The sequence below is a fragment of the Mauremys mutica genome, chromosome 6 (genome assembly GCF_020497125.1).
Source record: "Mauremys mutica isolate MM-2020 ecotype Southern chromosome 6, ASM2049712v1, whole genome shotgun sequence".
Classification (NCBI taxonomy): Eukaryota; Metazoa; Chordata; order Testudines; family Geoemydidae; genus Mauremys; species Mauremys mutica.
Genome location: NC_059077.1, coordinates 113,865,806 through 113,878,880, shown reverse-complemented (window position 1 = coordinate 113,878,880; position 13,075 = coordinate 113,865,806). Strand labels below are relative to the sequence as shown.

Sequence of the window (13,075 nt, the reverse complement as noted above, 5' to 3'; positions counted from 1 at the left end):
ATTTCCTAAGCTGACTGCTGACTCAGGCTCTTAATTGGGTGCAGAATTGTACTAATCATGCACCTGCCTTTGTAAGGGGCATCAGAAGAGATTTTGAGCAAATAGGTTTGTCACCTGGACCGGTGTGATTGCTATAAGCAGGAGTTTGGAATCTTGGCATGGAGTTCAGTGTGTCTCAGGGTGATCAGATAGAAAGTGTGAAAAATCAGGAGGGGGTGGAGGGTAATAGGCATCTGTATAAGAAAAAGCCCTGAATATTGGGACTGTCCCTATAAAATTGGGACATCTGGTCACCCTAACATGACTCCACATGAACAGAAGTGTCTGTCCACACAAAAGCGTATGAAGGATCAAGATCAAAGAAGAATTCTGTATTTGTGGACTGTTTTTCTGTGTGCTTTCCTTTCCTGTTCATCTTTCTCTAGCTCAAGTTTTAAAAATCAACCAAAGATTTTTTTTTAGGGAAACTTAAAATAACCCAGTTATATAAATACCCCTAAAAAATCCACAATAAAATAAAATAAAAACAAAACTGTTTGCCTGAAGTGGGAATTTAGCCATGTAGTATACAGTGTTGAGAAAATATATCAGAATCTGGTCACATGTGATTAAAAGTTCACTTTTGCACATATAGTAAAAAATGTATTAAGATTTTAGTTATTTAATTGGTGTAGTTTTGTCATGCTGTCTGGAGTGGTGTGTGACCATAAGTGCCAACCGGTGGACAGACTGTCAAAAAGCAGGGCACACACCCCAAACAAGTGGTATGTTCTAGAATTAGATGTCACCAACCCAGTAAGAAATGTGAACTCCTGAAGCACTATAACAGTCTTACCAGGGAGTCACAGACTGTCCCCATGGGCTTTCCAGTCTATCTTGCCACCCAAGCAAGCTGGACTTAGTGATAGTTGGTTGCCATACACCAAAGACCACAAAAGATTCAAGTTGCTCCCAGTCCCAAGAGACCAGGCACTTACCCCAGGCATAGGCGGCAGGTTTGTATAATTTTTGGTGGGGCCCAAAATGGTGGTGCCCCCCCCCGCTCCCGCCCTGTAAGCCGATATAAAATGAAGCTACAACGTGTCAGTGCCACAAGATTACAAGGGTCAATTAAAAGTGGAAAGTCAGAAGCAGCACTTGCCTACTTCAATATACAGTATTATATTTTGTTGCACCTGTTGTGAAGAAGTGGGAATGTTCTTAATATTTTCTCTGAATACTGTGTGGGTGCCTCAGTTTCCCCTGCAAGATGCCAACTGAAGGTGTTGGGGACAAAGAGATCAGGTGGCCTCCTTGTCCGGAAGAGACACAGAGGCCAGAGGAGGGAGTGTCAGTTTGGAGCTGGCTGGGGAAATGGGGAGAGACCCAGAACTTGGTTCTGGGCTCCCCACTCCCCAAGATGGACCTGACAGAGGGGTTCTGTTTTCTGTACCAAGCTCTGTTTAAACTGTGTTCCCGTCATCTAATAAACCTTCTGTTTTACTGTCTGGCTGAGAATCACATCTGACTGCGGAGTTGGGGTTCAGGGACCTCTGGTTGCCCCAGGACCCGCCTGGTCACACTCGCTGTGGAAAGTGCATGGTGTGGAAGGGCATGCTGAATGCTCCGAGGTCAGACCCAGGAAGGTGTAAGCTTCTTGCCCTGGAGACAGTATGCTCCGAGAGAGGAGGCTCCCTCAGAGTCCTGACTGGCTTTGTATGGAGTTGTTCCAAAGCATCACAGCATCCCCTTCCACACCATGCACTTCCCAGAAGTCCGCACAGGCACTGACACTCCCTCCTCTGGCCTTTGTCTCTTTTCCAGGCATTAGGAGGCCACCCGATCTCTCTGTTCTCCAACACCTTCAGTTGGCACCTTGCAGGAGAGTGGCCCAGGCCATCAGTTACCAGGAGACAGGGTTTCAGCCATTCTCTGTGCAGACAGCTCACACTGTCCCCCTAGGGCTCTACAACAATCACACCCCCTTATCCCACCATCTAGATCCTTGAGAAATGCATACGGGGAAACTGAGGCACCCACACAGTATTCAGAGAAAACATTAAGAACATTCCCACTTTGTAACACCTGTATACAACTAGTTATATACTTTAAAGGGGTGTAAAATAGTCAAGTATCGTGCTAAACAAAATGATACTCCAAACTGACCACCAAATTTAAGTTGCACGTTTTTCCCCTCAGGTGAGGGCTCTGGGGTTGGGCTGGGGATGAGGGGTTCATAGTGCAGGAGGGTGCTCAGGGCTGGGGGCGCAGGGACTGGGGTGGGGCAGGGCTGGGGATAAGGAACTTGGGATGCAGACAGGCTGCCCCAGGGCTATGGCCAGAGAGGACTCCCCCCCGTTACCGGCAGCCGCAAGCTCCAGGGGAGGGACCCCTCCTCCTCCTCCTCCCTCCGCCCCCCGCAGCACACTCACTCTGCACCACAGTCACTGCACATGCTCCTAGGGACTCTCTCAGGTCCAGAAAGCTCACTCACCTCCCCTGTGGTGGGTACCGGGTGTCATGGAGTCCCTGGGCACTGCTCTGGAACTGCTCCTCACAAAGCCAGTCAGGACTTTGGGGAGCCTCCTCTCCCTTGGAGCAGACTTTTTCAGGGCAAGAAGCTCACACGTCTTCACCTCCTGGGTCTCTCCTTGGAGCGTTCAGCATCCTCTGCCCCTCCATGCCCTTCCCACAGTGAGCCCGCCCCGGCGGGGTCCTGGGGAAGCCACAGGGTCCTGCCCCCCACTTTGCAGTCAGATGTGACTCTCAGCCAGCCAGTAACACAGAGGTTTATTCGATGACAGGAACAGGGTCTAAAACAGAGCTTGTAGGTACAGTGAACCGGACCCCTCGGCCGGGTCCATCCTGGGGGCAGTGAGCCAGACCCCCCTTGTCTGCACTTCACGCCTGGTCCCCAGCCAGCTCCAGACTCCCAAACCCCCTCCAGCCCCCACTCCTCTCTGCTCAGTTCCTTTCCCGGGCCAGGAGGTCACCTGATCTCTTTCAACACCTGGTCTCCAACACCTTCAGCTGGCACCTTTGCCGGGGAGGGGCCCAGGCCATCAGTTGCCTGGAGACAGGGTGTCGGCCATTCTCTGTGCAGATGGCATCACACTGGCCCTCTAGGGCTTTACAACAATCACACCCCCTTATCCCACCATCTAGAGCCTTAAGAAATGCATTGGGGAAACTGAGGCACACAGACAGTATTCAGAGAAAACATTAAGCACATTCCCACCTCGTAACACCTGTATACGACCAGTTACATACTTTGAAGGGTGTAAAATAATCAAATATTGTGCTAAATACAATGATACTCCAAACTGACCACCAAATTTAAGTTGCATGTTTTTCCCCTCAGGTGAGAGTTCTGGGGTGGGGCTGGGGATGAGGGGTTCACAGTGCAGGAGCGTGCTCGGTGCTAGGGGTGCAGGCTTTGGGGTGGGGCCGGGCTGAGGATGAGGAACTTGGGGTGCAGACAGGCTGCCCCAGGGCTAGGGCCAGAGAGGACTCCCCACCACCACCACTGGCAGCAACAAGCTCCAGGGGAGGGACCCCTCCTCTCCCCCTCTGCACACTCAGTCTGCACCACAGTCACTGCACATGCTCCTAGGGCCCCTCTCAGGCCCAGAAAGCTCACTCACCTCCCCTATGATGGGTACTGGGTGTGTGTGTGTGGGGGGGGGGTTGCCATCACAGGTGGCCTTCCATGTTGCTGCCCCTCACCATAACTTCACTGTGGATGGGGGATGGGGCTGCCCCTTGCCCAGCGTGGGGCAGAAGTGGGGTCTGCAGGGTGGTGGCTATGGGGCTGGGGAGCAGGGTATCATAAAATTCACCCAAGCCCCAGCTGCTCAGGTCTAGGAAGCCTCCCTCTCCCATCCCTCCTGTGGCGGGTGGGTTGATGGGTGCTGGGGGAGAGGGCATTGCCTTCACATGTGGCTTCCTGACTCCCCTGTGCAGCCTGCTGCGCCTCACTGGGGGTAGGGGCTGGGGACTGGGGCTGCCCCTTGCCCAGCATTGGGCAGGAGTGGGGGCTGGGGCAGGGGGGGAATCATAGGGTCAAACACTCACGGAAGCCCCAGCAGCTGCTAAGGTGAGTGATGTCCGTCTCCTGGCCGGAAGTCCCCTTCGCGTCTCCTCCAGGTAGGGGCAGGGGAGGGGAGGGCTGCCAAGCACAGCACGGCCCCCTCCCCTCCCTCCCCCTCCTGAGGTGCTACAGCAGCAGCTAGCATTGCTCTTATGCTAATACTGTAGCCCTTAGGCGGCGGCAGCAGCAGCAAGGGAGAGAGACGCGCGCTGCGCTCTCTTTACGTTCAGGCAGGGAAGCTCCGGGGCGGGGCGGGGTGAACTCCAGCCCTGGTGGTGATGGCGGTGGGGGGGGTGAGAGGCGGGGCTGGGGGGGGCGCTCCAAGCAGGGGAGAAACCTAGCTCCAAATATTGGTGGAGCAGAGCCCCTGAGTGTGAATATTCCTGGGGCTTTAGCCCCAGGAGCCCATATAACTTGGCGCCCATGACCCCAGGTCAATTTGTATCTCCGATCTCACATGAAGACAGCGCTCGTAGCCAATCGTATAGTAAACTAATGAATGATGTATTAACTAGAAAGGAGAAAGGAGAAAGTTTTTTACAGGTTAAAGCAGGCAAACATATATACACATACGAGTTACAGTCTATGGGTCCAAAAGGTGACAGAGTCGTAGCAATCTGTGAGCTCTGAATGTCTTTTGGGACTAACCCAGGTTGACCTTGGGGATCTCTGCTTCTGTTTCGTACCTTCCAGTCCTGTGAGAGTCCAAACAGGAAGAGATGAAAAATTTTCTTATCAGCTATCTTTCTTCCACACTTCAAGTTGAGGGGACGAGTCCTTTGCACATAGCCTCTCCACGGGTGCGAAGGGGCAGTTAACAGAGTGTATGATTGTGATGTTCAACAATGGCCCATTTAGTTTTGAAAGCCTTATTGATGATCAGGAGATTATCCTTCTGGATAGGCCCACAGTTCCAGAGCAAACATTTTTTACAGTTACAAAGAAAAAATTTCTATATCACACAGGGCCGCCCGGGGGGGGGGGGGCAAGAGGGGCAATTTGCCCCAGGCCCCGGGCCCCACAGGGGCCCCCACGAGAGTTTTTCGGGGCCCCTGGAGCGGGGTCCTTCACTTGCTCCAGGGGGCCCGGAAAACTCTTGCAGGGCCGGGCCCAGGAGCTTCTTCCGCTCCCGGTCTTCGCCGGCGGGGGGTCCTTCCGCTCCGGGGCGGAAGGACCCCCCGCCGGCGAATTACCACCGCAGCGGGACCCGCCGCTGAAGTTCAGCTCGGTCTTTGGCGGTGGGGGGCCCTTCCGTTCAGGGACCTGCCGCCGAAGTGCCCCGAAGACCCGCGGTGTGGGCCCCCCGCCGCCGAATTACCGCCGAAGACCGGGCTGCACTTCGGCGGCGGGTCCCGCTTCGGCAGTAATTCGGTGGCGGGGGGGTGGGGCGCTGCGGGTCTTCGGGGCACTTCGGCGGCGGTCCCGGAACGGAAGGGCCCCCCACTGCCGAAGACCCCCGGCCCCCAGAATCCTCTGGGCGGCCCTGATATCACATTATAGCATATGATAAAGCTATTACAAGTGAGATTAATGTATGCAGCACCCACTGCTCAGCTGAGGCCTGAAGCCTTGGCTAGCACCTGGTCTGCCAGCATGACAAGTTTATTGTGCAATTCTCTAGTACTGTGACTATGGTGTTTTGTGTATCTAAACCACTATGAAAACCATGAAGTGTTACATATTTTACAACTCTGGAGTGGGTCTTCTTTTTCCTTTTAGTTCTCTAAAAAACAAACAGAACACATACCAAGGAAATTAAATGCAGAAAACAATGTTACTGGAAAGTTACAGTTGCAAATTTAAAAGCAAAAAATGCCAGTAAATACAAAGTGAAAATAGCAACACTAAATTGGCCACTTTGTACAAGTATATAGTGTTTTTATTAATTACTGATTAGGGTGTTAATTGCATAACTTTACATAGAATGTGGTCAGGTCAATATTGCTATTAGTACCTTTATTTTTACATTTCTTGCCTTGTTTTACCATTCAAATTTGCCACTTTGGCATTACAGTAGTGCAGACTTTTTGCATGTAATGCAATCAATGGAATGTGAGCAAAATGATGACATTTCATTAAATCTTAATCCTTTGTCCTAATAGTCCATTTGTAAAGATCAAGCTACAATACCTTCATCAGAAGAAGGGCCTCTTTCTCAGAGTGGACAATGTCTGATGTGGCTGAAGCAGGGGAAGCGTTTGCATGCCAAAGACCCTGAAGTCACTGCATACTTCAAAGCTGTAATTTGAGCTTCCCCAGTGACTTTACAATAAATCAAATAAACCAAGCTAACAGAACAAGGAAGGCAAAAAAAAAAAAAAGGCGAGAGAATGAAAGAATGAAAGAAAGAGATTCCAAGTAAGCACAGGGATAGATAAAGGATTGATACTGACATTTCCAAACAATTTGGCTCTTCCCCACTCTTCTAGTCCACAAGCCCGAGGACTGAAGATTGACATGCAAGAACTTAGAAAAATTTGGAGCACTGTCTTTTCTTCATGTAGTGATTTTTAGTGCAATACAGACAAGAGTGACAAGAGCCACAAATAATATGGGCTGGGGCTAATTATGTAAGCTGCCTCGTGGAGGTGTTTTAAGGCACTTCTGTTCTGGCTTTTAATATTCCTTTAGTTCTTCCCTCTCCTATCATCAAGTGGTCCATTCCCTGTCACTCATTCCCAGCTTCTGGCAAACAGAGGTTAGGGAAACCATCCCGGCCCATCCTGGCTAATAGCTGTTGATGGACCTATCTTCTCTGAATTTATCTAGTTGTTTTTTGAACCCTGTTATAGTCTTGGCCTCCACAACATCCCCGGTAAAGAGTTCCACAGGTTGACTGTGCATTGTGTGGAGAAATACTTCCTTTTGTTTGTTTTAAACCTGCTGCCTATTAATTTCATTTGGTGACCCCTAGTTTGTGTGTTATGAGAAGGAGTAAATAACATTTCCTTATTTACTTTCTCCAGCCCAGTCATGATTTAATAGACCTCTATCATATCCCCCCTTAGTCATCTCTTTTCCAAGCTGAAAACCCCAGTCTTATTAATCTCTCCTCATACGGAAGCTGTTCCATACTCCTAATCATTTTTGTTGCCCTTGGCTGAACCTTTTCCAATTTCAATATATCCAGTATTCAAGATGTGGGCGTCCCTTATGAACGTTCTTGCCTCTGTACAGTACTTTATGATAAATAGAGAAGGTTGAGTAATCAGAATCTATCTATCTAAGATATCTATGTGCCCCTCCATTGCCATAATTTCTGAGAACCTTTCAATCTTCTAATGTATTTTTCCTCAAAACACTCCTGTGTGGTAGGAAAATTCTGTTATCCCCACTTTATGGCTGGGGAACTGAAGCAGAGAGGATGAAATCCTGGCCTTGTGGAAGACAGTGAGAGTTTTACCAAAGAAAGACTAAATGGCACAGCGAGCTGGCCATGGAGCAGAGAATGAAACCTGGATCTCCCCAGGCCTAGGCTAACACCCTAGCCACTGGACCATCCTTTATCTCTAAATGGGGGCGGGGAGTTTTTGGCAACACATTTGTGAAATCCAGCTCATGATTTGGTTCAGCCACTTTGAAGCTATTTTTTGTTTTATTTTTCTACAAACATTGAGAGATCTACTTTCTGTCCATGAGAATGTTTAGGGTATGAAAACCTGCATTTGTGAGCAGGCAAGAGCATTCACTATTTGCTATTCTCTTATCTAAAAGGCTTGTCAACCAATCTGAAAATAGACACAATAACTGGTCATTTAGGTGACCAATCACACACATTGAATAATTGTAAGGCAGGGCACTCATTTCTCAGATAATCATAGGGCACAATTTATTTAAACAAATGACTTGGCAGAAAATTATTAATACTAGATTTAGGAAAATTACGACATGTTTGCCGACAGCTCATAAACAAACAGAAAGGGGGCTAAGTATGTCCAATGAATTGTTACAAATAGTTTGCCTACTATACACAGGAAAACTGCGCTTTGCAAAAATCTTGGAACTATTTTCTTCTTCACATCTTCACAAGAGCACTCACACAATATAATTTCCTGAAAATACTTTAAAGAAGCAAGAATACTGTGGACTCAGTCCAACCAAAATTTGCTTCTGTGATCTCTCCAGGGTTCACAGACAAAGCAGCTATTCCTTGTTCAGAAGAGGAACTAACTTCTCTGCAGTGGTCATGGAAAGCCAGGTTAGACATTTTTCACTCATTTTTTACCACAAGAGTCTCTGCCTTCATCCCCACCATCCCCTGATGGCCCAATTTTAGGGCCATAGGCCCTAAAACTATTTAGGGCTGTAGGCCCTAAAATTGGTTCCAATGTAAGTTTTGCCTTTTTCCTGACGAAAGGGACTTGTAGCTCATGGAACAGTTCTTCAGCTACCTAGTTCTTCAGAAGAGTGAGGGGAGGAATATGCCACTCATACCGTCCATATCATAATCAGATCTCAGTAGATGAGGAGAAAGGCTTTGCTGTCTCTCCTTATAGCAAAACGATGAGAAATCCAAGAAGGGAGGAGGGTCTGGCGCCCTTAAATACCTCGCTTCTGAGATGGAGAACAGTAGAGAGGAAAAGTCAGGCAATTAGCAACTCTGGAGAGAAGGATTAAATGGAGGGGGGAATAGAAGCCCTGAAGGGGTCATCTTTCAAGTAAAGACTCCAATTTATGGGGTGGGTACAACGTTATCCCCTTAATCTGGAGATGCAGATTATAGATTGTACTGTTCACTTTGGGGGGTTGTTGGCATGCGGGGTTAGTCATTTGCTCTTGTGGTGTTTTAATAAATACTTTATTTTTTAAAAAAATCCCTCATATCTTGTAGTTATTCTTCATCTAGTGGCGGGCAGGGCATCCTTGGCACAGAGTATCAGTTACATTACACACTGCAGTGGCAAAGCTGTGAAAAAAGCCATTTGCAGCAGACGCGTGTCCCTAAACCCGGGCCCACCTGCAGCTGGGCCCAGGAGTCATTACAGCTCTAGAGATGATTGTTCCAGTGATCATGAGCAACAGTGTAAAATCCAGGGAACTCAGTCAATGACCACGTGTAAAAGAGAGAGGCCGACAGATTATCTGAGGGTGTGAGCCAAGCTACCCGATACCTTCTTGGAATTCCTGCCACCTGCAATTAACACCTGCTGGAGACGATGGAGATGAGCAGCTGCAGACTGATCAGCTGCTGCTCTCTGCCAGCCAACAAGCCATTTGTGACTCCAGCAGGTGTGTTCCCTTTTTTAGACCAAACGGTTTTTTGGAAACTTTGTCTTACTTCCCATTAGCAAATGCCAGTGGAAATACCCTGACTAGGCATCAAGAGCAGAAGTTTGGTGCTAATCAGAGAAGTCATATATGATAAGGCCACACTGATGTGAGCGTTGGGAGTAGTTCTCTCATTCTAAATGGTGGAATTATTTTTTTTTGGTGGGAAAGGGATTAAAATGCCTGCATCTCTTTAACTCTTTAGCTGTACCCAGCATAACAATGGCTGCCTGAGGTTACACTGCAATGTTTTCTTCATAGAAGCACCTTCATGTGGCTACACATGTGTACCTATGTGTATGTCCAGACTTCTGCATGCATGTGTGCTCGTGAGCTGCGCCATTGCTCTTGCCATGACTCTAGCTGGAGCAGCTTTAGGGGGCAGGTGGAGATTCTCTAAAACAATGTTTGTCAAAGCAAACAAGTTATAATGAGACAGGTCTCAAGGTTCTCAGTAAAATATAGCAGCAAAGAAACAACTGAAAAAATATCTTTAGCTCAGTCTTTCAAAGATGTTATGAAAAATGACTTTTATCCAATCCCAAACTGCATTTTGTTCTAAGCAAACTTTCAGTCTACAGTGCTGAATCCATCTTCAGAAAAATCGAGGGGTAGTGCTGATAATCATAACTGGATGAAATTGGCTAAGGATACAATTTTCAAAAGCACCTAAATGGTTTAGGAACCTAAGGCCCATTGATTTTTCAGTGAGACTTAGGTGCTTTTGAAAATTTACCTTAAATGATGTAGGGGCCCTAATCTCTTTCACTTTTTCCATGCCTCAGAGGCAGTCAAATATTTTAAGTTAGTTCTACATTTGATTGTGTTTTTTTCTTTTACTGCTATAAATATTCAATTGTATTAAACAGTGTGATACGCAATATCTCAGGTATAGCAAGACTTGGAAATGGTTGGTTTAATTCTAACTTTCTGCAGAACCTTTTAATCTCTTATAAAAAGAGTACTAGAACCCAAACACAGTAGTGATCCTCATTCAGTATGTAATGTTTTGGACCTCTGCTGAGGAAAAGTCTTGTTTGTTTGTTTTTAATAAAGGGAAAAAATAAATAACCACAGATGCTTATCTGGGCCAGCTGCTTTGTTTTTACTCTTTGAGCAAATGGTCCCCATTGTTCAATCCTTGTGAGAGGCAGAAGCTTTTATCTTTGGGCTGATCATCTCATTGTTCTCTTCTGGGAAGCAGAAGCCTTTGGCTGCGTAAAGGTTTAAGCCTGTGGTAGGTTTGGAACTAAGGAGACCCTGAGTCTGTTGGCTTCAGAATAACCATCATTGTGATTTTGTTCCCAAAAGACTTGATCTTTGCTTTCCCCTCCTCCCACACACACACTTTAATTCCTAGACTACCGAGAAACCCAACTGGGTTTTATTTATGTAACAGAATAACACTTAAATACAAATAAAAACAGACAAATAGTAAAACACCGGAAGAGACAAGCACCACCATCATGTTCATTAGGCTTGGCATCTGTGACCTGGCTGAAAAGTCTCTGTGAGGATGAGCCTGTTGAACCTGTACTCCAAAGCGCTGCAAAACTGGGATGAAATCAAATGCAGACTCTTTCTGACTTGGTCCCAGGTATGTTCTATCTGCACTAAGCTGTCTCCTTACTGCAAACAATCCCATCACTTCATGAATTTCGTGAACTCCTGGATGTATTCGTTGATCAGAAAACTGAATATTTGATGTCATATCATCAGTCTGTCGAGATGAGGAACTCTTGCAAAGAGAAACTGCTGTATCAGGTTCTCTTGAGGTGGGATAGGGAAGTTCCCACAGACCAGGTTTAGACAAAGCGTGATTTTCTGAAGGCATCGAGACATACTCCTTAGAATCTTCTCCAGCCCCTGCACTGTGAAACACAGACTGGCCAGGCTGCTTGCAGAGTGGGCACTCTGCTTTGGCTTCTGACCATGCTTGGACAGAAGAAAAGCAGGACTTATGTAAGCAAGGGTTTAAGCAAAACATATTGTCAAATCTTTCCAAGCACAAAGGGCATTTAACGTCCAGAGATGAATCTGCTGGCACTGTCTGGCGCAAATCATCTGCACCAGCTTTGGGCAAAGAACTTTTCTCCACTGTGCATTCCACATCTGGGGAAGCCATGATCTATAAAGGAGAAGAGAGAGAGAGAGAGTGGCAGGGAGATGGAAAATTACATTGTCCTGCACCAATGAGGACTCATGTGCCACAGAGGGAGACAATGCCATCAAAACAAAACAAAACAAAACATCTCCCTGTAGTGAATCAAGTTATTTCCTCTATAGGCTGGGAAGAAAAAGAGAGATTATTTATATTTTTAAACATGTGAGAGACACTCAGATGTCCAGGGCCAGATAAATGCCAAGACCACATAAATACCAGTGATTGGAGGCCAGACTTTTCAATGGCCAATCCAAAATGATAATAGCTCCTGATTTTTATTCTCTGCTTTCGCGTTTCTTCTCTGCTGCATATTTTCCTCCCCTCCAGTTTTAATGTTCTGTTTGTTTCTCCTCAGATCCATCCTTGTCATTCCTTTTCTGTTACATGATCTCACATGCTTCTCTTTTTCTCCTTGCTTCTTTACCTCTTTCTCCTTGATTGCAACAGTGTTTTCACTCTTGTAATTTGCATGTCTCTATGTTTAATTTCATACCCTACCTCTCTCTCTCGCTCCTTCCCCGCCTCCATTCCCTTTCCTTTTTTCCAACCCAAAGGCCATAAACGTCATTTCTCTCTCATTCCCTCTTTCCCTTCTGTTCTTCCTCAGGGTTTTTCCTTCCTCAGATCTCATTCCCACTCACAACTTTCCCTTCACCCACTGCAGTCAAAGAATTACACTGGTGTAAGGGAAAACGATTAATCAATGTCAGTGGAAAGACATGCTATTACCAGAAAGGATATGAGAGAAAGAAAGAAACCAGCTTAATTCTGTGTCCAGAATATGTGTGTGTGTGTGTGTGTGTGTGTGTGTGTGAGTGTGTGTGTGTGAGTGTGAGAGAGAGAGAGAGAGAGAGTGTGAAAATTGCATCACTCACTGACATTCCTTTTCACTGTAGAGTTGCACTTTAAGGCTAGATCCTACAAGTTGCTGAAGTTGAGTGCACTCAGAACCCCATAGAACTGAACTCTGTCATTCAAGACCAGAAGTGAAATCCTGGCTCCACTGAAGTCAATGACAAACCTCCTGTTGACTTCAGTAGGGTCAGGATGTCACCCCAGGTCCCTGGAAATGACAAGCGTTGTACCACATGAACAATCTCCTGAGCCATCCAGCCTTCGGTGACATTTAAATAACATTTAGGAGATTCTGAAACAAATAAAGACCATGTAATCTGAGAGTCCATTTGTGGCATGTGCATCAAAATTTAGAATGGCATGTTTAATACCTGCTTTGGGAAACAGTTGTTTGTTTTTATATCTTCATGCAAAGTACAAAGCTCTTTCAGCTACACTGGATGCAAAACAGGAAATTAAGTTGCAGTCACAATTTTCTCAGCAGAATATAATATCCCATCCCACAAAGTTACATTCCATTTTACTGAGCCTCATTATAAGTACAGGCTTGCCTTAAAAATCACTTTTTTTAAGGTACCATCTTCACCAACACGTCCCACATTTAAATTACACAATGTTTAGCCACTTTTATAAAATAGTTAATGACATCTTTTTCTCCTGTTTTTGTCCTGCCTTTGATCCCCTTCTTGTCTTTAATTTATTAAAAACACTTCTAAAGC

General features: G+C 46.5%; 1 protein-coding gene across 5 annotated transcripts in view; it reads right to left on the bottom strand.

Moving 5' to 3' along the window:
• Nucleotides 1-8,466: 8,466 nt before the first annotated feature.
• Nucleotides 8,467-13,075, bottom strand: part of LOC123372295 (E3 ubiquitin-protein ligase Topors-like) — a 112,714-nt gene continuing 108,105 nt past the window's right edge. For all 5 annotated transcript variants that reach the window (XM_045020304.1, XM_045020301.1, XM_045020306.1 and 2 more), the window contains exon 2: nt 8,467-11,465. In XM_045020304.1, the coding sequence (XP_044876239.1) occupies nt 10,722-11,462 (741 nt within the window). In that variant the 5' untranslated portion in view covers nt 11,463-11,465 and the 3' untranslated portion in view covers nt 8,467-10,721. The remainder of the gene's footprint in view (nt 11,466-13,075) is intronic.